This window comes from Miniopterus natalensis, chromosome 11 (assembly GCF_054644295.1).
Source record: "Miniopterus natalensis isolate mMinNat1 chromosome 11, mMinNat1.hap1, whole genome shotgun sequence".
Taxonomy (NCBI): domain Eukaryota; kingdom Metazoa; phylum Chordata; class Mammalia; order Chiroptera; family Miniopteridae; genus Miniopterus; species Miniopterus natalensis.
Genome location: NC_142091.1, coordinates 6,520,772 through 6,546,164, shown reverse-complemented (window position 1 = coordinate 6,546,164; position 25,393 = coordinate 6,520,772). Strand labels below are relative to the sequence as shown.

The window sequence follows — 25,393 nt, the reverse complement described above, 5'->3', positions numbered from 1 at the left end:
CTGGCCGGCGTGGCTCAGCAGTTGAGCATCGACCTAGGATCCAGGAGATGGAGGTTCTATTGCCGGTCAGGGCACATACCTGGGTTGTGGGCTCGATCCCCAGTGTGGAGCGGGCAGGAGGCAGGGGATCAGTGACTCTCATCATTGATGTTTCTATCTCTCTCTCTCTCTCCCTTCCTCTCTCTGCAATCAATAAAGATATTTTTTTTAAAAAATAGCAAAAGTTTGGAAACCACTTAAGTGCACACCAATAGAGAACTGGTTAAATAAACTATGCTATTATCTGTTCCATGCAGAATATGCTGACTATCGATAGAATGATTTCCAAGATACTGATTTCCAAGCAAGATCCAGGAAATAGGTTCAATATTCTTTCATTTATGGAAAAACTTCTATATGTATTAGCTTGTATAGGCACAGGCTATCTATAGAAGAATATATGAGACTGATAATATTAGTTGCCCCTAAGAAAGGGTAAAATATGACTAGAGGAGGGGAGGGTAGTTCAGAACAAGATTGGAGTGAAAACTTTAATTCCTTTACATTTTTAACCATATGACTATATTAAGTATTTGAGAAAAACAAACCGAATTAAAATTTTAAGAAATAAAGTACGTGGAGTTGTTCTTTTAAATATATCTTTATTGATTTCAGAGAGAGGAAGGGAGAGGGAGAGAGAGAGATAGAAACATCAATGATGAGAGAGTCATTGATCGGCTGCCTCTTGCCTGCCTCCTGCTGAGGATCGAGCCCACAACCCGGCCATGTGCCCTGACCGGGAATCGAACCTCGATCTCCTGGATCATAGGTCAGAGCTCAACTGCTGAGCCACGCGGGCCAGGCAAGCACAGGGAGTTTAAGGTACCTTGTGAGTAAGGCACAGAATGTCTTTTTTTTTTTTTTTTTTTAATACATTCACATTATTGCGAAGCTATCACCACCATCCATCTCCGTAACTCTTTTCATCTTGTAAATCTGAAACTCTGTACCCATTAAACAATAACTCTCCCAACTTCCCTCACCCTAGCCCCTGGCAATCACCATTACAGTTTCTGTCTTTGTGATTTTGACTACTCTAAGCACTTCATATAAGTGGAATCATACAGTATTTGTCTTTTTGTGACTGGCTTATTGCACTGAGCATAGTGTTCTCAAGATCCATCCATATTGCAGAATTCTGCAGTATATTGCAGAATTTCTTTCCTTTTTAAGGCTGAATAATAGTTCATTGTATGACTGTAACATGTTCTGCTTATCCACTCATTGGTCAATGGACACGAGTTGCTTCTGTGTTTCAGCTACTGTGAATAGCGCAGCGTGAACACAGTTGTACCAATGTCTCTTTGAGACCCTGCTTTCAATTATTTTGGGCATATACTCAGAAGTAGAATTCCTAGATCATACGGCAATTTTATTTTAAAATTTTTGAGGAACTGCCATACTGTTTGTTTTCCACAGCAGCTGTACCATTTTACATCTCCACCAGCACTGCGTAAGCATTCAAGTTTCTCCACATCCTCACCAACACTTCTTTTCCTTAAATAAATAAATAAATAAATAAGTAAATAAGTAAATAAATAAATAAATCTTTATTGATTTCAGAGAGAGGGAGGGAGAGACAGGAAAATCAGTGAGGAGAGAGTCATTGATCGGCTGCCTCCTGCACGCCCCCTACTGGGGAATAGACCAGGAATCGAAGGAACCCCAATCAAATGGATCATAAGTCCATAATCAACTACTGGGCCACATGGGCTGGGCTGTTTTGCTTTTTTGATGGTAGTAATCCTAATCCGTGTGAGGTGGCATAGTATGTCTTTTTGGGATCAGCAGCATGGTAAATGGATATTGGTGTCAGACCCAATGAGTTTTGGTTCTGCTGCTTATTGTGTGACCTTGGGTACTACTCTAAGCCCGTTTCCCTATTCATGAAATCAGAATTATCTCAGAGGGCTGGTGAGAACATATAGAGCACTTACGCTCACAGAAAGCACTCAACAAATGTAAATTATTGTTTCTGCTTTAAAAGCTCCAATAATAAACCCAATTCTGATTTGCTCTGGCTCCTTTTGGACTAGTCTGGAGGCAGAGACAAACTAGATTTCTCAAGGTTTTCTACCAAGGACTGAGTCTGAACATTTTCCACACAATCTTAGACCTGCTGCCACCACCAACCTGCAGACCTCCCGCCTGTGCTTGAAGTAAGGTTACTCAGAACCTAGCTGGCTCGTTTTCTCAGAGATGGAAGATGGAAAGAAACCCTGTTGATTGTTACATAAATCCTGTCACTCAGTCCCGGGCCTATTACCTCTGCAGACCGTTATGCATATTAAAGAAGGTGTGTGTGTGTGGGGGGGGGGCAAATACAAAAGAAAAACAAGCGAGAGAGCTAGAGAAGGAACAAATCAGGATGCTTGAGGGAATCCACGTGGTCGTCAATCTGTAACTGATCAGAGCAGCTACACTGAAGCAAAACGCCCTGCGCCGCACGCCAAATACATTGCAATGGAGGACCTTCCACAATGGGGTGCCTGTGTCCTCCTGAGCGGAGTCTGGGGCCGCCGTTTACGAGATTCTGCCACGACTCCCACCCTTTTGTACAACCACGCGATGTAACAACGGAATCTGGCTCTGTGCGTGCGCGTTGCAGACCATCTGGGCTCCATCCTGCGCGGCTGGAACGATCGATCCGGGGAGAGCTGGGGGAGCTGGAGCCGCGCGTCCTCCTTTCCCCTGCTCCCCCCGCCCCCACGCCGTCGTTCGCGCAGCACGAACATTTCGCCAGTGGAAGGACGCAGGTTCAGCACCAGGAGGCCGTGGACCTTCTCTGGAGGCGTGCGGTGCACCCTCCAGAGGACTCGAGCTGACTGCAACCTGCTCACACGAGCCTCCCCCTCCTTCCCAAATTCGCCGCCCCAGGCTGTGCTATTACAGGCAGGGCGCTGTAGCAGTGCTGGAGTCCAGGAAGGCTGCGTGACCTTCCAGCGAACTCCATCTCGGCTGGGGGGGGCTGCCGCGGCCTGCAGGCTGTGCACCGACCCCCCAGCCTCAGCCACCGCGAGTTCTCCCGGTACAAACCCCTCCCGCCCTTCTCTGCTTTCCCAGCCTCGCAGGCTCCTAACGCCTAGCTCGAGGCGCCCTCCCCTCTTTCCCGCAATAAAGTAAACCCGGTGGATATTCATCCCCGCCCTAACCCCCTCCTTCCTCCCGCCCTCCCCCTCGGCCTGCTACCCCGCGCGGAGACCGCCGCCGCGGGCCCCTTCCACCCCGAGCATCATAAAGCCGGCGCCCCCTCCTCCCTCTTAATCAGAAACGTGCTCGCGAGCCCCGCCCTCCGCGCGCCCGGATCAGGGTCCGCTCTGCGTGCGGCCGCGGGCGCGCGGGGACGGGGGGGCGCCTGCGCCCGCCTCTCCGCGCCGGCCCCGTTAGCCGCCCAACTTCGGCGGCGTCGCGCCGCCGCCCCGCCCGCGCTGCAGGAACAGCCCGGCTCCCCGCGGAAGGGCGCGGGCGACGGGGTCCCTCGGCCCCGAGCGCCTCGTGGGCGAGGGGTGGCGGGACTGCCACTTGCCGTGTGCGTGCGGAGAGCGCCGGCAGGGAAATGGGAGGGGCGCCTTTTTATTTTTAAAGCGCGTTCATTGAAGGCCTTTCTGTCCTGCACATGGTGAAGCGGGCGACGCTTCCGTTTTGCGAGTAGTACAATACGGGGTCTTTCATTCTGCGGGCGTCAGGCCGGGGCGACCCCCTGCGCCGGCGCCCGGAGGCGGAGGAGGCGCCCCACCCCCGAGCCGGCGGCCGCGCTCCCCTGGAAGCCGCGCTCCCGGGCGTCCGGTTCCCAGAGCATCCCGGGAACGTGTGTAATCGGCCTCGGGCCCTGGAGGCGGCCGGCGGCCTGCTCCCTCCGCCTCCAGCCCTCCCAGCCCGCGCCCCCTCCCCCCCGGAACCCGCGCTCCGCGCGGCTCCTCGGCTTCCTCCCCCTCCTGTTCCCGAGCCCCGCCGCTCCCGGAGGGCGGGGCACGCGCTTATCCAGGTTGCGGGGCGGGCGGCGGGCGCGAGGCGGCGGCCCGGGCCTCGGGCGGTGCAGCCGCGGCCGGGCGTGGGGAGCGGGGGCCGCAGCCGGGCATCCAGGTTGCGGGGCCGGCGGGCGCGGCCCGGCGCTCGGCGTGGCGGCCGGCGGCGCGCAGGCGGGGGCGGCGCCGGGCGGGTTAGGCAGGTTCCCGGGCCCGCGGCCTCCGCCTCCCCGCCCCCCTGTGTTGTCGCCTCTCCCTCTCGCTGCTTCACTTCACGGGGCGAACATGGCGCACAGCTGTCGGTGGCGCTTCCCCGCCCGGCCCGGGACCACCGGGGGCGGCGGCGGCGGGGGGCGCCGGGGCCTGGGGGGCGCCCCGCGTCAGCGCGTCCCGGCCCTGCTGCTGCCCCCCGGGCCCCCGGGCGGCGGCGGCGGCGGCCTCGGGGCGCCCCCCTCCCCCCCGGCTGTGGCGGCCGCGGCGGCGGGAAGCAGCGGGGCCGGGGCTCCCGGGGCAGCGGCCGCCGCCTCGGCCGCCTCCGCGTCGTCCGCCTCGTCTTCGACTTCGTCATCGTCCTCGGCCTCCTCCGGGCCGGCCCTGCTCCGGGTGGGCCCGGGCTTCGACGCGGCGCTGCAGGTCTCGGCCGCCATCGGCACCAACCTGCGCCGGTTCCGGGCGGTGTTTGGGGAGAGCGGCGGGGGAGGCGGCAGCGGAGAGGTAAGGGGGCGAGGAACCCCCAGGCCCGGGGTCTCGACCCTCTGCGGAGCCTCCTCCCCTCCCCCCTCCGGTGCGGAGCATCCTCGCTCGGGGACCGTCCCGGGTCCCCGACCCGGGCCAGAGCCCTCCCGTCTCGGGACCCCGAGCGTGGGTCGGGACCCCAGGCGCCCAGCCCAGGGTGAGCCCCTCTGGCGGAGGGCGCCGCCCCCCCCGACCCTCGCCCAGATGCCTTGGCACGGACCCCTCGCGGGGCTTCCCATCCCGGGACTGAGCCCTCCTCCCCGCGCAGATTACCTCATCCCGGCGAGATGCCGCCCACCTCCCGCCCGAGCCCCGATCCCTCCGCGGCCCGCCTCCCTCCCGGGCAGATGTTCTCCTCCCGGGGCAGGTCTTCCCTGGGCACCTCCCGGGTGGTGGCCTCCCCAGGGCCGCGCTTGCCTGTCCTTGGGGACCTGCGTCTCTCCCAGCACCTTGCTTCCGAAAACCTGACGGGCCCCGGCTGCATCCCGGCCGCGGTCCCCGGGCTGCAGCCACTCCCCCTTCCTTCGCCCGTCCCCACCCGAGCCGGGGCACGCTCCCGCCCGCCGCCCTGCCCCGGCGGGGAAATCTGCTGCCCGGCCCCGCCTGCCCTCCCGGGTAACGGTGGCCGCCCCGCGCGGCAGCCGGCTCCCGTCGCAGCTGCGGGTTCAGCCCCTGGAAGCAGGGAACGGCTCTGCCGCCACTGCGCCCGGCCTCCTTAGGGTCTTGGGGGAGCCCGCCCGCCGCCCCGGCCCCTGGCCCCGAGCAGCCTTCCCCGTCCCCGCGCGGAGGCAGCTTTCCCTCCCGCGCGGAGGGGCCCGCGCGGGGACATGGGGGGCCGGGGCGGCGTCCCCGGGGAAGCGGTGCCCTCCCACCCCCGCCGCGCGGGGCGGCGCGCGGCCTCCAGCCCCGGCTCCCTCCCGGCCGCCTCGTCTCCGACATTTCGTTATTGATCCACCTTTTCCTAGGCCAGTCCTGGGGCGTGGAAGGGGTGGGAGCAGGGCTGGAGTGAGAGGAGCGGACGAGGGGCGGTTCTGCTTTCGCGTGTGGTGGCGGTCGCTTCTGGCCGGGGAAGGGGGCTATGAAGCAGTTACTCCTTAGGAACAGTTAGGGGTGTCTCTGACTCGAGATCTTTGCCCTTCCACGTTAGTGCTGGGGAGAGAATGGGGATGCTCTGATAGGCACCGCTCAGCCTCCTTCAGCGAAAAAGAAAGTTGCCCTGGCAAGCGAGGGAAGTTGAGTTCAGGTTCAGCCACGGCCTTGGGCATGCATTTTCCGCTGGGTGCGAGGGGGAGTTTGAGTCGCAGGGGAGGGCGGGGAGTGGAAGAGGGATGCCAGGGGGAGGAAGGGCCGCTGGAGGGGCCGCCACCCAGGGGGTGTGGGGCTGCTGCTCTGGAGTGCTCTTGATTGAAACAGAAAGGGAAAGATAACCAGGCATTTCCTGCGTGCTCTGCCGTTAGTGCGCACAGAATATCCTGGGCAAACCCCTATCCCCGCTGGTACCCCACACCCCTCTAGATGCACTCAAAGATCCTGGGAGGAAGGGGGGGGGAGATCCCAGTTACCCCGGCCCCTCCTTTCAAGGAGCTGGCATTTTTCCGTTGTTACTCTTCCTGCCTCCTTTTAAAAGTCGTCTCTAAGGCAGCCTGGTCAGGAGGCTGACAACCCGCCTTGTGGTGGAGCAGGGAGGACATGGTGGGGGCGTGTTCCTTGCTATGTAGCTAGCTAGCTGCAGCGGCCCTTTCCCTGCCTCTCTGCTCTGTCTCCGCCTCCTCTTCCCAGCCTTCAGAAGGCAGCTGCAGTCAGCAGGGTTGCTTGAGACTATTTATTGGTTGCTGTAGATTATTATTTTTTTTTGAAAGGCCAATTCTGTATTTTTTAAGCTAACAACACAGATCCCATGTAGTTGGAGAACCAAAGGCCTCATACATGACAAAAAGACTGAACCGTTCAGGTTACTTGCATGGAGTTGGTGCTTAAATGTGAGTTGATTTTGCTTTTCTAAAAGATACAGCAGCAAAAAAAAAAAAAAAAGACTTTTCATTTATCTGCTTATTTTCAAAATTGAGACTTGCCTGGTTATATGTAGAATTTTAGCCCCATGTATATTTGAGTATAATAAGAAAACCTCAATTAGGAGAAGTTAGTCTATTTTAAGAGGATCTTGAGAAGTATTTTCTTCTTGTTTAGCATGCTTATGTATTTTGTATTGAAGGACCAAGTGTTCACATTCCAAATGTCATCACATATTAAAAAGCAAAGTTTTATGCCGACAGTTTCCAATTACAGCTTTTTAAGAGACTGGCGAGAAAGAGAGTCACCTGGATTCAGGGACCTAATGTCTGGGCACCAGAATATTTTATCTGTTGGTCTTTGATAAATCACCTTTGAAGTTTTAATCAGGTGCTAACATTTTCTTATCTACTGGCATTATTTTGCTTAGCTGTAGTATGTAGTGAGTGAAGCCTGTTAAAGAATTGCAGTTATTTCAGATAAGGTCATATTAGTAAGTTTTTTCTTCTTTCAAAAGTTTTCCCTGAACAGTAGTTGCTACCTCATTATGAGAAGAGTGGTCAGCTGCTTACTTAAGCTTCAGTATTTTTTCTGACTTGGGCTTAAATGAGCTGTTGTTTCATTGGTAAGCTTTTTATGTGATCGTTTGAGGCAATCTAGGATGTGTTGGTGGTTTTGATTAGCGCTAACCCATAGTATGGTTTATTACTAACCCAAATGATTGTGTCCTTTGACCTGGTAGTGTGTTCAGTGTAGAAACCAAGCATTTTGTTACAGGGTCTTACAAATCAATGATAAAGTTCCAAAAGGGAGGTTTAGGATTTCCCTGGGCTGACACACTTGCAAATTCTAAAGATTGCTTCTCGGAATTCCCTTGCAGCTCTGTATCAGGTCTTCCTGGATTCAGGAAGACATGGCTTGTGACCCATGAATAATGACTGTAACTTGTTCATAGCAAAACCTAAGTTAATACTTACAGAACTAGTAAGTTAAGGTGGTTGAAAGATAACAGGACTTCTAGATCATTTCCCTGTTGAAACTCCTTTAGCCCATAGGAGGCTTGTCCTTGGCGGCCACATGTCCCCTAACTTCCCTCATTGATTAGCTCTCTTGGTAACAACCACATGTAAGAATTCTTCATCACCAAATTCTGTTGGAATGGGGTTATTTTGGAAAACATAGGTGTTGCTGGTCTCCTATTCTGGCTCTCTGCTTGACAATTAGGAAGTAGACTTAGTTTGATTTCTGTTGAGCACTGCGAGAAATCACAGAGGTCTGCTTTTGTGTCTCCTTGCCCACCTAGTGTCAGTGCTCCATGTAAATGAGGATTATCTCAGGTAATAAATATTACTCTGCTTTGTCATCTAAATAAACATAGTATAGCATCTTCTCTGTCGACTAGAACTTGGACTGCTTTAATATAAACCCCAGAAATGGTTTATCAGCAACTAGTCTATGGTTGTTTGTTTATTTATAACTTTTAAAAATCCTCACTGGAGGATATTTTTCCCCCATTGCTTTTCAGAGAGAGTAGAAGGGAGAGAGAGGGAGAGAAAGTTCAATGTGAGAGAGACATAGATTGGTTGCCTCCCGCATGCACCCCGACCAGGGCCAGGGATCGAGCCTGTAGCCGAGGTATGTGCCCTTGGCTGGAATCGAACCGGGACCCTTTATTCCACAGTCCAGTGCTCCAACCACTGAGCAAAACCGGCTAGGGCTAGTCTTTGTTTATTAATTTCATAATTCAGTTATCTTCCCTACCACCTCACAAAATGTTGAAAGCATACTTTTCAGACCCTGATCATAATATTTGGCAAACTTTAATTAGAAATAAGTTGAAACTGAATTGCGTTTGTGCCTAATATATAAGCACGAACAGAATGGAAACTAAAGTGCAGTCCATACATTGGTATGTGTTTGCTTTCATTTGACATGCGGTTCAGCTGAGGTAGACTGAGGCGGGCCCTTGGGTTGGCTTAGAGAAGATGATGGTTCTGTAGTTGGAGAGTTCCGTGATTTTTTTTTTTTAATATATCTTTATTGATTTCAGAGAGAAGAAGGGAGAGAGAGATAGAAACATCAGTGATGAGTCATTGATCAGCTGCCTCCTGCCCGCCTCCTGCTGGGGATCGAGCCCGCAACCCGGGCCTGTGCCCTGACTGGGAATCAAACCGAGATCTCCTGGATCCTAGGTCGATGCTCAGCCGCTGAGCCACGCCAGCCAGGCTGTGATTTTTTCTTCCTGTTTTTTTGGGCACATGTACTAAGAGTGGGAATTGCTCCTTCATTGCCTTTCCAGCTCATCCTGAGCTTGGCAGGAGGAAAATGAAGCAGAGAACACAGTGGACTAGAAGAGCCTTCGAGTGGAAGTCAGTGGACAGGGACTGTCCTCGCACTCCTCTCTCTCTCTGTTCAGCGGTGGGACCTTAGGCAGTTCACTTTTAACCTAAAACTTCTGAGAAATGAAAAGGTTGTCTGAATATTAGCTCATTAACCCTTTTGTACTCCAGTGTTCCGATTCTTTTCTATTGTGTTAATTTTTTTGGTCAGGTCAGAATTTCTTATTCTGAGTTTATTTAAAGAGAGTGTCTCTGGTTATTTTTAATATCAGATTGTACATTTGCCCATTTAACTGGCATCATTGGGAAGGGAAATATCAACTTGGTTGGAAAGTTTTCATTATATGAACAAAATATAAAGACTTAACTGTATGGAAAAAGTTCTTGGCTGAAGCTGACCGATTTTAATTATAAGAAAAATGAAGATCAAATTTTAAATATTACTCATCTGGTGTTTAGAGTCCTTGTTTGGCTAAATTTGTTTTCATGTTTCAGTGTTGTAGGTTCATGGTTCAAGAGGGAAGTTATTTTCAGACTGTGTGTTGTATTCCTCTAGATGTGTGAGCTTTTAAATTAAAAGAAAAATCTGGGCCCGGCCGCGTGGCTCAGTGGTTGTGTCAACCCATGAACCAGGATATCACAGTTGGATTCCTGGTCAGGGCAGGTGCTGGGTTGCTGGCTTGATCCCCAGTAGGGGGCGTGCAGGAGGCAGCCAATCAGTGATTCTCTCTCATCATTGATGCTTCTATCTCCCCCTCTCCCTTCCTCTCTCTGAAATCAATAAAACATTGAAAGAGAGGGAGGGAGGGAGGGAGGGAGGGAAGGAAGGAAGGAAGGAAGGAAGGGAGGAAGGGAGGAAGGGAGGAAGGGAGGGAGGGAGGGAGGAAAGGAGGAAGGGAGGAGGGAAGGAGGGAAGGAGGAAGGAAGGGAGGGAGGGAAAAATCCAGTACACTAATGTATTTGTAAATCCAAAGTGATGGTACCTACCTTTCAGGGAGTGATTGTTACGCTCTAATGTAGTACTTGGGTTTGTACTGAGGATCAGAAATGCAGTCTTTATAACTTTTCTTCATCTCTCACTGGAAACCATATGACATGTGGGTTACCGTCCTGTTAATTATCTTAAGGCACATGCTCCTGTAGGAAATCATTCACAAAATAGTGATTCATCTTCTGATTGGAAGTTGAGAAAAGAAAATACTTGCATCCTGACTCAATTCCCCTGTTTTCTCACCTTGGAGCTGTTCTTTTGAGCTATGCAGACTCAATGCCCCCCATTGCCTTCCTTGCCCTGTGGCTGGAGGGGTGGCCAAGTGCTTCGCTTGCTGCGAGGCATCACATACTCCTTGCCTCTCTCTTGAAGACTCACTGTATTTAATTGTAGGTCTCCTAATTAAGATCTCTTTGCTGCCCACATTCCACTAGTGTTGGCACAGTACTTCAGCGTGCGTCTAGATTTAGCTGAAGGCTTTCTTGTCTCTTTCCAGTCTTCTGCCTGCCAGGGTAGAGAGCCCAGTGGCATAGACCTCTGAGAGGGGGAAGCTTTGTGACTGTCACTACTTCTGGGGAGGAATTTATTTTGGGATTTCTGGGATGGAACCTTCTGTTATGCATGTTATTTTCGGGTATCAAGAAAGGTTAAATTACTACTAATGACTTTGACATGCATATCTACATCTTAATCGGAGCCTTGACCCCGCAGGCACTCTTGGGAAGGAGGAAGCTAAAGAGCTCACAGAGTATTTGTTTGGGTCTCACCTAGATTGTTTTAAAGCTTGATAAGTAAAACCTTATTTGGAGTAAATCACAGACATGTGATTTTTATGGACTGGTAGGTTGTGAAGACAGTGAATGAAATATTGCTTGCTTCTAAATTGTTTCAGATTTTAAAACAGACTGAATGAAAGTTAACTGAGATTTAAATTAACTTTTTGATTAGAAAGACTTCAGGAGGTTCTAGGAATTATTGAGTTAACTAAGAATACTTTCGTAGGCTGCAATATTCCTTGGGAGATTTAGGAATTGCCCAGGCTTCTAGAGTAGCTTCAGAATAGGTAAAGTAATTTTTCTGGAAAATGGAGCTTCACTTTAGTTTCCATTATATTAGTGCTCAAAACACAGCATGTTCTTTGGTGGATCGATGTGTGGCGTGCTGGAGGAAATGCACTCTTTATTAAGAAAAAGGAACCTTAAATCCTTCACCTGGACCCAGATGGTTTCATTGATCACATCAGTATGAGGCAGGCAGACAAAGGCTGCTTTTTGTTGCTGTTGTTTCATGGGTTGTGAAGGGGGCCTGGAAGAATGAAGTACAGGATCTGTATGGCACGGTTAAAAAGCCGGAGGCCTGCGCGCTCACACCTGAGTGTGGGTGGTTTTATGGTCTCATTCTCTAATTGCTGGCATTTATGACAGTGTGGATGCCACTGGCCCGGTGGCTGAGGTGGATTATGTTGGGAATGAGAGAGAAAAGGGGTCCTTTGTTAGTCTTTTCATTTCCCCCCTCTATAAGGTCTTTAGAAAGCCCCGAGGAAATGCACAGACACTTGGACTGAGAATGACATCCCATAAAATGGTTCTTTATGTTTTTAAAAAGGATGAGCTGCTTTTCTTGACCTATCCAAAGAAATCCATACTACCACTGTTAAATATTTCAATGAGCTTTGTACCTTGTCAGGTTACACACCAGGGGAAGCCAACCAGCTGTAGCCTCTGCCAGACATTTACTTTTAATGACTAAGTAAGACATTTGAAAGAAGAATTTTGTTGTGTGATTTATAGTTGTTTTGGATGACCTAAATTCCCTTGTAGGATTAGTACAAAACTTGTTAGAGGCCAAACTTGGTTTAACTTTTTAGATGGTGAATACTACCCTAATGAGTTTTAACAGTTAAAGATATACATGTAAGAGTTAGTTGGCAGTTTTCTGTACTCTGTATGAAAATTCCCCTTTCTTTGAAATGAGTAGTTGTTTTTCTGTTTGACAAATAGACTTGAAGGGATTTCCCCAGATACCTTACCTTTAATTATTGCTGCAGCAATGCCTTGTACGGTACTGGAGTAGGATCTATTCCACTGGCATTTATTTCTAGAGTTGTGCTTTCTTCCATATATTTTTTCTGTTTTCCTGCATTTCTGTTTTTATTTGATTGGAATGTTTGGGCACAGATTTTTTGGTGTCCTTCAGCAGTAAGAACTGGGAACCTTTCTAACATTCACACTGTTTTAGCGAGATCCACCCCTGAGGATCCGTGCTTCGCTGAGGAAGCAGTGTTGTTATTTGATGGCATCGTGGTGATTGTGGCTTTCTGTTTCCATCTGGGAGAGTAATTACTTATGAGGAATGTTTTTGGAGAAAAATTTTTTCATTAAACTCTCCTTTTTACTATCTCAGTTCTAAAAACTGGGGAGACATTAATTACAAATATCTGTAATAAATATGTATACTGAGAGAAATAAATATTCACATGTACCTGTTTTCAACTTCTGTTCATTCTTGAGTATTAACGAATTTGTGGATCAAACACAAACATGCAACATTGTTCCTAGGTTATTGCCTTTAATTACAAGCAGTAAAACCATGTGGATAACATCTCTTTAAGCTTAGTTAATGAGGAAATTTTTTTTGTAATCTCTCTAGCTAGGATTTTTTATTTATGCATATATAAATACCTTTACAAAGGAGGGGAGACCCTCATTATCTAATCTGTAATAGTATGACATAGTATAGCATAGTAGTATAATTAAGACCTGTTAAAACCATGGGCTCTGGATTTAGACTGCCTGGGTTCAGATCTTAGCACCGCCAGTTATTAGTTGATTGACCTTTGAAAAATTTCTTAACCTCTCCATACTTCAGTTTCTTTATTTGCAAATTACCAGCAATCATGCTCAATAAGATTATTGTGAAACTTAATTGAAATTATGCATGCAGAGTACTTAGCATGCAGAGTACTTAGCAGAGTATTTTGCCTGGTCTATAGGAAACCCTGATTATTATTAGATATTGAAATTACATGAATGCTGTAGACTTTTTTTCACCAAGATAACTGGTTTTCATTACTTTGAGGTATGCATAAGTACCTACTTGAGTGCTATAACCTTGACTTTAGAATGTTCTTGATTTTAGTCTGGGTATTAAGTTTATCCGTAAGTTAGAACCAAACTGAAGGCCAGCCATTCGTCTTGGTAACTGTGTGTACCATTGATGTTCAACTAGCACATAATTAGAGATAAGGCAAAAAAGGGCGGAGGAAGAAGGAGACAGTGAATAGGAAGGCAGGGTACCGAGGCATACACTGCCCCTGTGAGCTGCATAATTATCAGGCCAAGGCAGCTATATTGGAGTTGCTCCTTTGGTCTCTATGACTAGTGTTCCTTATCTTTGTAAGATTGTGAGTACAGTGGTACCTTGGTTTTTGAACATCTCCATGGACAAGCATTTTTGCTTAACTATGCTGTAAACCTGGAAGGAAATGCTTCGGTTCTCAAACACCCCTCGGAAGTTTAACAGGCCACGTGGCTTGCACTAGATCCTGAGGCCTAGCTGTCAGCTGTGGATCCCTCGGATTTCGATCATTTCAGAACACCAACGGTCTTCCGGAACGGGTCACATTCGAAAACCCAGGTACCACTGTACTTGGTGATCCCCTACAACAACTCTGAGGCTCTTCAGGGTTTTTGGCCCCCAGGTTCAGATCTATTAGTCTTTACTCGGTAATTCTGACATCTGTTCTCTAGTTTCTGCTTGGGGACAGTAAGTCTGCAGAGATCAATGGAGTTGACATTTTAATTACAGAAGAAATGCTAAGTTGTAGGTTACAATTTCTGGAGCTCGGAACTTAACTTGAGAAATAAAAATAACTACAAATAGAATAGTCAAGTTTTTATTTTAATTTTTCGATTAGAGCTGACATTCACTATTGTATTAGTTTCAAGTGTACAGCATAGTGGTCAGACATTTGTATAACTTACGAAGTGATCCCCACAATAAATCTAGTACCCCCTCTGGCACCATAGTTATTGACTGTATCCCCTGTGCTGTGCTTTACATCCCTACAGATTAAAGTTTAAGAACTAGTAGAGGGTAGTATGCTTAAAAAGGAAAAATACAGTTCCGCTTTATCTCTCAAAAGGTTTGCTAAAATACCTAACGTACTGTCTTTTACAGATGAAGAAACTGAGGCACAGACTAGTTAAACAGTTTTCTTAAGTCAGATGGCTAGGACGTGGCTGAGGGAGAACTCAAATCAGGGTCAGACCTGTACTTCCTTGAAAGCGCCCTCACCCTCCCGGGGGCATGCTGCCTCAGCTCCTTCCTCTTCCCGCACGGTCCGGCCGGCCTCAGGCTTGTCCATGATGTGCGGGGAGTGTCCTCTACCCTGGCCGCCTCTAACTTTCCGTGGCTGTCACGTGGATTATTACGATAGCCCGACTGCCTTCCTTTTCACTGTATGCAGTGTTAGTTGCGGTTTTCTTGACTTCACATCTGAGTATGTCATTTCACTCTTAAAATCCTTTGACTTCTTGCTGAATATAAAATAATATTTAAAATTCTCAGCCCTTCATAGTCTGCTAGCCTACATTTGTACATTTTGAACATTACCTCTTGACATTCTCATTTATGTGCTCCCACCATATTCGAATACCAGTCTATTGGATGTTCTCCACAGTCTGTGTGCACCTGCTTTACACCTTTGCTAATGCCTCTTCTTTGCCTTAAAGTCTTTCCCATCTTGCCCTGCTTCTGGCTTATTTATCTTTCATGGCTCAGTTCAGATCCATAGATCCCAACTCTTCTATGAAGTGTGTGAATGAAGTTTTTACAGATACCACTACTAGTTGAAACTCAACTTCTCATTTCCTGTTCTCTCTTTTTTTTTTGTACTTTATACCTACCCTTAAAGAATTGATTTTAGAAGGGAGGAAGGGGGAGAGGGAGAAAAATTTTGAAAGAGAAACATCGATGTGAGAAAGATACTCTTGAGCCCCAAGAGAATTGAACCCATGACCTTCCGATACACAGGACCACGCTCCAGCCAACTGAGCCACACTGGCCAGGGCTCTGGGATATTTTATGTTGTAAATACTTTTTATTGTATCTGTCGTTCCCCCATTAGATTACAATTTCTTTAAGACGTGGGCCATTTCTAAGTCACCAATTATGTTTTATACTGTTTACAATGATGACTTTTCATATAGGAGGATATCAGTGAATGTTGAATTGGAAATTTGATATACTTACAACTTTTAGGAACACATTGCAAGGACATACTACATATAAGCTATTAATGTTGTACAAGTCTAAGGATAATTATTTTTTTATTTTAGAGAGAGGACAGGAGGGAGAAAGAGAAACATCGATTTGTTCCACTTATTTATGAACTCGTTGGTTGCTTCTTGTATGTGCCCTGACTGGGAATCGAACCCTTAACCTTGGTGTATCAGGACAATGCTCTAACCAATTGAGCTACCCGGTCAAGGCTCAAGTTTTTTTAAAATAGTAAACTAAAGTATCACAAAGGAAAGTCTGAGAGCCGTTTCAGGACATTTTTGTGAAAGTCCTGATTGGGGTTTTAAAAGTGATGTGGTATCCTGAGGGGCGGCACCGTCTCTTTTATATAATCCTGGCGCGGATTCCCCTCTTGCTCGGGTGCTGTTTCCATTTCTAGGCCCCTCAGCTTGAAAGGGATGAGGAGCCTGGAAAGGTGGTGATGTGACTGGAAGCCAGTCCTGGGAAGAAAGGCTGGGAGCGCGAAAGGCTGAGAGGCACCTTCGTCACTCTTCAAAAACATGGGCGAAGCCATGGTTAGGAATGGTAACCAGCTGTTTTCCAGCTCCACTGATATTAGAATAAGAAAAAAATAGGTTTAAACTGAAGCAGAGGGTAGCTGTGTAAAGAACTTTTTGCTAATGATGGTTGTCATTACAGTGATGGTAAAAAGGGTACCAAAATAATTTTACGATCTTTTCTGGAGGTGAATTTTTCAAGTACAGTCCTATCCCCCTCCCTCTTTCTCCCCCCTCTCTACATATATATGTGTGTGTGTGTGTGTGTATGTGTGTGTGTGTGTGTGTGTGTGTGTATATATATATATATATATATATATATATATATATATATATATATATATAAATGACCTTTCAAGCTACCTTCTCATTCTGTGAATCAATAAGAATATTTTTATTCAGATCCTAGAGGGCATGGATCATGTGTTGTACTTTTTGATATTACCCAAGGGGTCCTAGGACCTCACTGGCTCCCTAAGAAGTATTTTATTTGAATTGTCAGTTTATGGCAATAATTAACTTTCAGTAGGAAATGCCAGAGAGATGTCATTATGAAATGATTTTATAGTAGTTTTATAGTCAAATAAAATTTTAGTAAATGGGGCTAGGAGAGAAATCCTAAACATAAAGGGAAACCAGGGAAAACAATAGGTGTGGTTTCAATATAGGAAACAAGTAAGTGTGTGTAGCTTTTATGTCCATTTTCAGTTGTAGTTTAAAGAGGTGTGCTTCAGAATATTGCTTGTTAAGGTTACCACTGCTTGTGGATGTATCATTAACAAGTACTTTGTAAATCCTTTCCCATCTAAAGTAAATTTGCTTCATATGAATGAGGATTACCAAGGTCTCTGACCCTGAGCATTTGAGGCTGTGTGGAGGACTTGCATCACTCAGAATGAAACCTTTTAGATATGTTGGGTTGCAGAAAGCATTTCCTGTACAGTCAGAATGAAAACTGAATTGGGATTATTCGTGTAGATTATGCAGAGTCTGGGCAACTGCTATTAATACCAGCTCGTCTTCTTACCAACTCTTAGTTCTAAAACCTTGATTGGGTTATTGAAGCTTTAGGACTTTTTAATTTGGCACTGGAATTGTGTATAAATTCCTCCTTTTAGGTGAACTGATACTTGGTTTAGTTAAGGTTATTTACATATAATGAATATTTTCTAAGTTTCATCATGGGAAATACTGTTCACTCTTAACCAGATAACCTCATAAAAATGACTGGAGTTCAAGATGAAACTGGGTTGTTGCAGGAGCTCTGCAAGAGGTGCAAAGTTGAGGGCAGCTTGATTCCCCAAATGGGGTGTCATTTGAGAAACTCTGGGAATTGGAAATACAAAAGATTCGCATTGTTCCTATAACTTAATTCCTGGTCATGCAGGTATAATTCAGAGAGCAAGAGGTTACAAAAGCAAAGAATAACTCATGATTCTTTATTCTACTTGACAGACTAGTGTTGGAGTAATAAAAAAATACTGGGGACTTTTTTTTTAAAATAGGTTAATGCCGCATAATGTGGGCTTCTCAGAAAGTGATGGGAAGCTTCCAATCATGATCTGGTAGAAGAGAGTCTTGGTTTTTCGAGATATTAAGAACATAAAACTTCTCAACTCATGTGTTGAACATTAATTCCTAAAAAATATTGGGTCAAAATTGTGTTGGCTGACTTGGTAGCTTTGTTTTATTGCCAAAGGGAATGTTCACTTTTGTCATCTAACTTACCATTGCTCCTTCAGCACACTGGGGACAGAGAACCCTCTTTACCTGCAGAAGAAAGGAGGCTGTGAATTCCTCAGTGTTACTTTTGTTGCTGTTTGTCTTTCAACAGCCCATCTTCCCAGAAGGAAAGATGCAACCTGAGTTTTGCACCAAGATAAGAACAAACAAACTGGAAGAAAAAATAGAAATTTATAGTAGAACCTTGTAGTCGAATGAACATATAGTACAAAATGAAGTTAGCTACTTAAAGTTGGCATATGGGAGATTAAAACCTCTTATAATAAAAAGAACCATCTCTGAAAACAGTGTTGGTGTTTGTTTAATTTTTCCAGTCTCCTCAAGTGGATCTGGTCATTTTGTGGTACTTTCCTATTAAACAGAAGAATAACCCCTGAGAATGTGGTGCAGGCAGGTGAACCAGTTTAGGCTTGGGACCTAGGAGTCTGCAGATAGACCTGTCTTGCTATTTTGTTTTGATTTTTAAAGACCCTGCAGAGTAATTTGGGGCATTGCCAACAATCTGTATAGCTTACTATCTGATGCAGTGAGTTTATTTTGCTGTTCCTTTTTTTTTTAAACAAATGAGCAACTTTACAGTTGCCCCTTTCTGAAGCAGGATGGGTAGAGTACACCTGTCTCATTTGCTTAGCTGTTTGAGCATCTTGGCTTCTTGCTCTTGTTGACATGGAGTGAGGATGCGGGGCCATGTGCCAGTTGCTAGGTAGAATTCAATTAAATATTTGAAAACATTTCATTCTTGTGGGGGGCGGGGATTTTACCAACTCTTGTTATTGAAGAATAGTGTATTGTCTTTGCACTATTTTTTTTTAAAAAAAACATATCTATTGATTTCAGAGAGAGGAGAGGAGGGGGGAGAGAGAGAGGTAGAAACATCAATGATGAGAGAGTCATTGATCGGCTGCCTAGCCCGCAACCTGGGCATGTGCCCTGACTGGGAATTGAACCCTGATCTTCTGGATCCTAGGTCGATGCTCAACCGCTGAGCCACGCCCTGCCGAGCTGTCCTTGCACTATTTAATCCTAGTTAACTTTTGGGGTTATCATTTCTCGATATCAGGCAGGAATTATTTAAAACAGTTTAAATCTCTTCCTATCTGTTATGCATTCAAACAACCACTGTTCTTTTTGATGCGCCAGGAACAGAGAATTTGGATTTGGCCCTGCCCCTGCCCCTGCCCATCTGTTGACAAGAGGCTGTGATGTTAGTTCAATAATTGCATACCTTTCTGGAGTAGCTGGGTTTCAAAACTGTCTTGGCTTAAGTTTGTTCTTGGTGTCTGTACATTCAACTATGCTTGAATACATTTTACTTTTCCCTTCTTACAGATTCAGCCGCATTATTGTTAACATCCTACTTTTTGAGAAATGATACCGATGTCAGTATATTTTCTTCTAAACAGATGATGACAGAGAGCTTGCAGAGAGGCTGTTCTTCCCCCTAGATGGCATTCCTAAGTAGAGCACTCTACAAAGGAAGAAATGGAGAGACTGGAAATTGTAATTGATTTCCTGAGAACATCTATGTACCGGGCTGGTGACCAAGTGCTGGGGCATTGGCATTGAACATGTCCTTTCCCTCATGGAAGTTACTGTCTAATTTCTTTTTACTGAGTCCATCTTAAAATATGGCATGACTATTAGGACTAAAATTATAATACTCTGCAAGATACTTTGGAAATTGGATGTTAACAGTTGTTCCCGGGGTTGTTTCAAGTAGTACTCTTCATTTCCTGGCTTACTGGTTCTTGAGAGGCAGTTATACCAGGTGTAATATATGGGTCAAGATGTTTTTAATATTCTTATGGTGTGTAATAGCTTTTCTGTTCCTGCTACAGGGAAGCTTAGGTACCACCGTGTCCTCTGCTGCTTTCTGCAGTTGAGGAAGGACACTCTCCCCTTGTGCTCTGCTTCCATCCCTTCTCATTTACTCAGGGCTCTTTCTGCAGTTACCTCCTCTCTCTCCTGCACTGGCAATTTCTCACAACTGCATTGGTCTCATCAGCGCGAAAAAACTGTCCGTCTTAATATAATCCTTCTTTTAAAACACCCTTGACCCGCGTCCTCTAGCTACTACCCAATTCTCTACTCCTTTCACAGCAAAACTTATTGAAAATGTTGTTTCCACTCTCTCACCTCTTGTCCTGTCCTCAGCTGCTCCAGTTGGGCTTTTATCCCCATGACTACTGAAAAATCTCTTATCAAAGTCTTCAAGACCTCTGTCTGGCCAGATTGAATACATAATTCTCAGTTCTCATCCTATTAAGCCTTTGGGCAGCATTTGAACCAGCTGACCACTGCCGTCTTGAAACACTCTTTTCTTGGATTTTGTAACACTCACTAAATCTGCTTTTTCTTAACTTGCTGATTATTTTCAGTATTCTGTATGGCTTCCTTCTGCTTAATTCTCCTGAATGTTGGGGTCACCTACGATTCTACCTTTGGCTACCTTCTCTACCTACACACTCTTCCTAGGTGATCTCATCCAGGCCTCCTCTATGTGCCAAGGATGCCAGATCTGCCTCTTACCCTGACTACTACTTGTGGCCCCAGACTTGTAGAACCAACTGCCTACTTGACGTTTCCATTTGTCTAATAGTAACAGGGGTTGGCATTTATCGTGGGCCAGGCAGTATTCTGAGTACTTCACGTGTGTCATTCCTCCTGATGTCGACTACCATGCGGCGGCCAGCACTCTGCCCAGGCCAGGAGACGGTGGGCCGCGGCGCCCCTGATGCCCGTAGGCGTGTGAGACTTGGCACGTCCAAAACGCCTTGATTTTCGCCTTCTTATTTTGGAACGACTGCTACTTACCCAAGTGCTTAGGCCTGGAATTTAAGAGTTACCCTTCATCTCTCTTTTATTCATATTCCAAATAACCCGTCAGCAGAGTCTTCCTACACTAACTCCATAGTACCCCAAATAACCTGTCAGCAAAGTCTTCTTACACTACCTCCAAAGTACTGTAAATCCAACTCGTGTTCATCGATTCTACCACCAAACCCCCAGCCTTACCCCTTATCGCCTTTTGGCTGCTTTGTTATCTCCTTGCTTGTGTTCTTACTTTGCTAATGGCTGTTCTTCCCACAGCTACCCTGTGCTCCAAGAGTAAGACTCCCTCTAAACCCATCCCTTTCCCACCCCCAATAACCCTGAATCCTTCCATGACCAGCCAAGCCATCTGTGGCCCGCCTCTGCTCCGTCGGCTGCAGCAGCACCCTCTCTTCATTCTCTCGTTTTGCTGCAGAACCACGCAGGCATTTTTGTCGCATACATGTCATGCTTGTTGCTGTCTCTGGGCCTTTGCACTTACTGTCAGGCTAGAATACTACTATACCTAGATCTTTATGGTCTTCTCATTTAGGTCTAAAGCAGGGTTCAGCAAGTTTTTTTCTGCAAAGGCTAGAGAGTCTGTTTAAATGCTCAGCTCCGCTGTTATAGGACAAAAGCATCCGCGGACAGAACTTTAACCAAGAGTGTGCTGTGCTCCAGTGAAGCTTTACTATGGATGCTGACATCTGAATTTCATGTACCTTTCATGTATACAAAATATTATTCTTTTGATTTTTCTAACTATTTAAAAATGTTAAAAACCATTCTTAGCTCATGGACTGAACAAAAATTAGGTGGCAGCCAGATCTGGCCTGTGGCACATAGTTTGCCAGTTCTTGGTAACCATCACCTTAGAGGAGCCTTCCCTGACCATTTAATGAAAATGACCCCACAGCTAACCCTCCTTAACTCCTTACTGCCCTAGTTTCTCTATTTGTTACCTGTTTACTTTTGTCTCCACTGGAGTGTAGTCTCATGGAGCAGGGATTTTGTCATTCCTTCACCTGTGTATCTTTAGAGGCTAAAACAGTGCCTGGCTACACTCGGTGAACACCTGCTGAGTGACTGAGTGCCAGTCACCTTTGAATTAGGGCTGTAGACCGCTCTCTGGCCGCCTTTTATTCAGTGTCTTTCCTACTCTGGCTCTGTGTGGATGTACCATTTCCAGAATAAACTTCGAATGCAGTTACGCTCCCTGCTGCTGATCGTACCCGCTTTGGCCATGCCGTCCCAGAATGAGCAAGGTTCTGGTGACTCATTTTTCTTTTTCCTTGGCCCTGCTGTGGCTGCCCCTTTCCGATCAGGTCAGTTTTTACTAGTCCCTGGTCTGGTTTTCCACTTCTCCCCATTATTCCCTTCCCCTCTCCCATTTATTCTCTTTTATTGTTGTTAATCCCCATCCAAGGATATTGTTTCCATTGATTTTTAGAGAGTGAAAGGGAGGGAGGGGGGAAAGAGAAATATCAATGTGAGACACATCAGTTGGTTGCCTCCCGCACACACCCTGACCAGGGCAGGGATCAAACCTGCAACCCAGGTACGAGCCCTTGACTGGGAATTGAACCCATGACCCTCCAGGGAGCGCTGCTCTAACCACTGACCATGCTGGCCAGGGCCTCCCATTTATTTTATTTCCCCCCCCCATTTATTCTTAATTAGTCATTGTCCATGATTTATTTCTTTCAGACCTGTATTTTAAAAAACTTTTATAGGTTGTGAGCCTCTTGGAGAATCTGAAGAAATCTGTTGTTTCGCACCTGACAGATGCCCATTTAAATCAAACTTTTGCTTGTGATTTTAGAGGAATTTTAAGCTTACTCCTGCCTATGATGTTTTCTGCAACTAAATCAATGCTTAGCCCCTTTCCTAATGGCAGTGAATTCCCTTTCATTGTGTTTTGTATGTATTCCTGCCCAGTGCTGAGCCCTCCTCCCCATCAGGTTTCCATTTATTTATTACTGTTTTGCTCTGAGGATTTTCATTCTCTTCTTTTTAAAAAATATGTTTTTATTGACTTCAGAGAGAGGAAGGGGGTGAGAGAGAGAAACATCAATGATGAGAGTCGTCGATCGGCTCCTGCAGGTCCCCCACTGGGGATCAGGCCCAAAACCTGGGCATGTGCCCTGACTGGGAATTGAACTGAGATCTGGATCATACAGAGGTTGATGCTGAACCCTGAGCTACGCTGGCCAGGCTCACTCTCCTCTTCATTCAACTAAAAAAAAGAACCCTCTCAAGCTGGTCTTCCTACCTTGTGCCCTAGCTCTCCTTCCCCATATAGCTGAGTTTTTTAAAAGAGTAATCTAAACTTCATTTTGTCACTTTCTAATCACACCTCGTCCACTCTACTTGGACTTCTCCTGCCTCTAACAATATGGTACTGAAATTGGCCTTGTATGGTCAGTCACAGGTGACCTCCCAGTTTTTGTTTTTTGTTTTTTTAAAAATGTTTTTATTGATTTTAGAGAAAGGGAGAGGGAGAGAGAGAAACATCGATGTGAGAGGAACATCAGTTGGCTGCTTCCTGCACGCCCTCTATTGGGCGTCGAGCCAGGCTTGTGCCCTGCCAGGAACCAAGCTGGCGGCCTCTCTTGCCTGGGACCATGCTCATCCAGCTGGGCCTCACCGGCTCACCTCGCAGCTTTGATACCCAGTTGGCCCTCATCCCTCAATGCGTGTGGTCTTCCTCGCCATCCCATCTCTGCCTCCGTCCTTGGCCTACCCTTTCCCTGGACAGTGTCAGGTGCAGGTCTTCCTCAGGGACCCACCATTGACCCTCCTTTCTCAGGACTCTGTCCCTGAGTGATTGCATTCACATGTGGTTTCAGCATTTGTCTATTCACTGAGTCAGATGTGTTTTCTCCAGATCATTGTGCCTTACAGCTTGGATAAGCATCTCAAACCCAACTGTGTAAAGTGACCTCTCTTCCCATTCCTATAAACCTCTCTTGTATTCCCAGTTTGGTAAGTACCACCATAAACCTAATCAGCCCGAACCAAACACCTGCAAGTCTATGATTTCTTTCTATTCCCTTAACCCTTGATGTTAAAAATGTGTCCCTTTTACCTCCTAGCTGTCTATGGAATCTGTCCTTTCCCTCAGTCCCCATTGCCACAGCAGTCATTTTATAACTGTTCTTTCTGCACCTGTTTTTTTTTTGTTGTTTTTTAATTGATTTTAGAGCCCGGCCAGCTTGGCTTAGTGGTTGAGCATCGACCTATGAACTGGGAGGTCACAGTTCAATTCCCAGTCAGGGCACATGCCTAGGTTTCATGCTCGATCCCCCCCCCCCCCCCCCCGAGAAGTGGGTTGCAGGAGATAGCTGATCAGTGACTCTCTCTCATCATTGATGTTTCTCTCTTTACTGCTCCCTTCCTCTCTTTGAAATCAATCAATGAATAAATAAAATAAAATTTATTTTGGGAGGCTGGAGAAACACGGATTTGCTGTCCCACACCTTTATGCATCACTGGTTGCTTCTGGTGTATGTCTTGACCGGGAATCAAACCCACCACCTGGCATGTGGGATGGTGCTCTAACCAACTGAGCCACCTGGCCAGCCCTGCATCTAGTTTTAAAGACAGCCTCTACTTCCCCACTGTAGTCATAGTGATCTTTTGAAAATATAAATCTAATACTCATGCTTCTCTCCTGCCTGAACACATCACTGGTGATCTACAGCCTCTAGGATGAGGCACATACTTCCTTAAGGGTCAGCTCATGAAGGCATTTAGGACCTTTTGTGATCTGTCTCTGCCCCCCCCCCCCCCATCTTGTGCACCTTTCCTGCATTAGGTTAGGGCCTTAGCCATACTGACTGTAATTTCACTCCATACCATGCTCTTGTACTTCTGTGTGTATGTTCTTTTATCTGCCTGTATGTTATTATCTCTCACACCCCAATTTACCACCCTTCAAAAACTAAGTATTTTTTCTGCGATGGCTTTCCTGACCCTTGCTCCTTAACGGGGTTCGTTACATTTGCGCTGTGCTTCCATATCCATTCCTCTAGCGGTGGGCAACATCCTGTAACATTAATTTATTCATCTGTTGTTGATAGACTCCCAGGTCTTTAAAGGCAGAAATTGTCTTTTATTTCAGTCTTTATCCCTTAATCCTGAAATGGACTCGCATACCCTGTAAATGAAAGAATGATTGGATTTAGTCTGTCCTACCAGCCTGAGGACATTCTCTTTATGCCTTCTTAAAAGTGAGAATCGTATTGTCTAATTCTTTGGAGTCCACTAGTATATTCTACTACAGTGCTATTGCCACAGTAGATATTTAATGTTTTTAAACAGTTAATGTATCGCATTTCCTTTATTTTCATTTTACAAACTTTTATTGGGTCCAAAATTTGTGCAGATACTCGGAGGAATACAAAAATGAGTAAGTGAAACCACCCTGCCTCAGAGTGAGTAGACGTGGACACATTTCAGTCCCGTGTACTGATTAAATACTAGTAATTGTGTGTGCATGTCTTTAAAATGCAGCATCTAGATGTTGCTCTTTTAGAGCTTGTAGCAGTAGACACAGGGAAATATGCCAGCAGAGCTGATAGCCAACTGGAATAAATTCCCAGAGGAGAGGGCTCCCCTTTCTTAACCAGAGCTGCTGAGATGCACAATGTCGCCTTCGTGTCTCTTCATCTTGGGTTGTCCTTCGCAATTTTCTTAGTTCTCTGGTGGCCACCTCATGTGATCAAACCATATATGATGATACCAAAATTAGAAGCCTCCAAAACAAAGAGTTTCAAACAGTATCAGGGTGGTTTTGATACTTAACTGTGTGGTTATTGATGTTACTTTCAACTGATTGATCAATAAACCTTTGTAGTCGAAGAAATTTGATTTTTCCAACTCTTAAGACTAAACATTTAAAGACGTAAGAATGCCAAGATAGGGTTGCCAAAGGGCATGTTCACAATACCTGCCAGTTAA

At 46.3% G+C, this 25,393-nt stretch overlaps 1 protein-coding gene across 2 annotated transcripts in view; it reads left to right on the top strand.

The window, feature by feature from the left end:
* Positions 1–4,289: 4,289 nt before the first annotated feature.
* KMT2A (lysine methyltransferase 2A) overlaps positions 4,290–25,393 on the top strand; it is an 82,917-nt gene continuing 61,813 nt past the window's right edge. For both annotated transcript variants that reach the window (XM_087821509.1, XM_087821508.1), the window contains exon 1: positions 4,290–4,718. In XM_087821509.1, coding sequence (XP_087677635.1) covers positions 4,290–4,718 — 429 coding nt within the window. The remainder of the gene's footprint in view (positions 4,719–25,393) is intronic.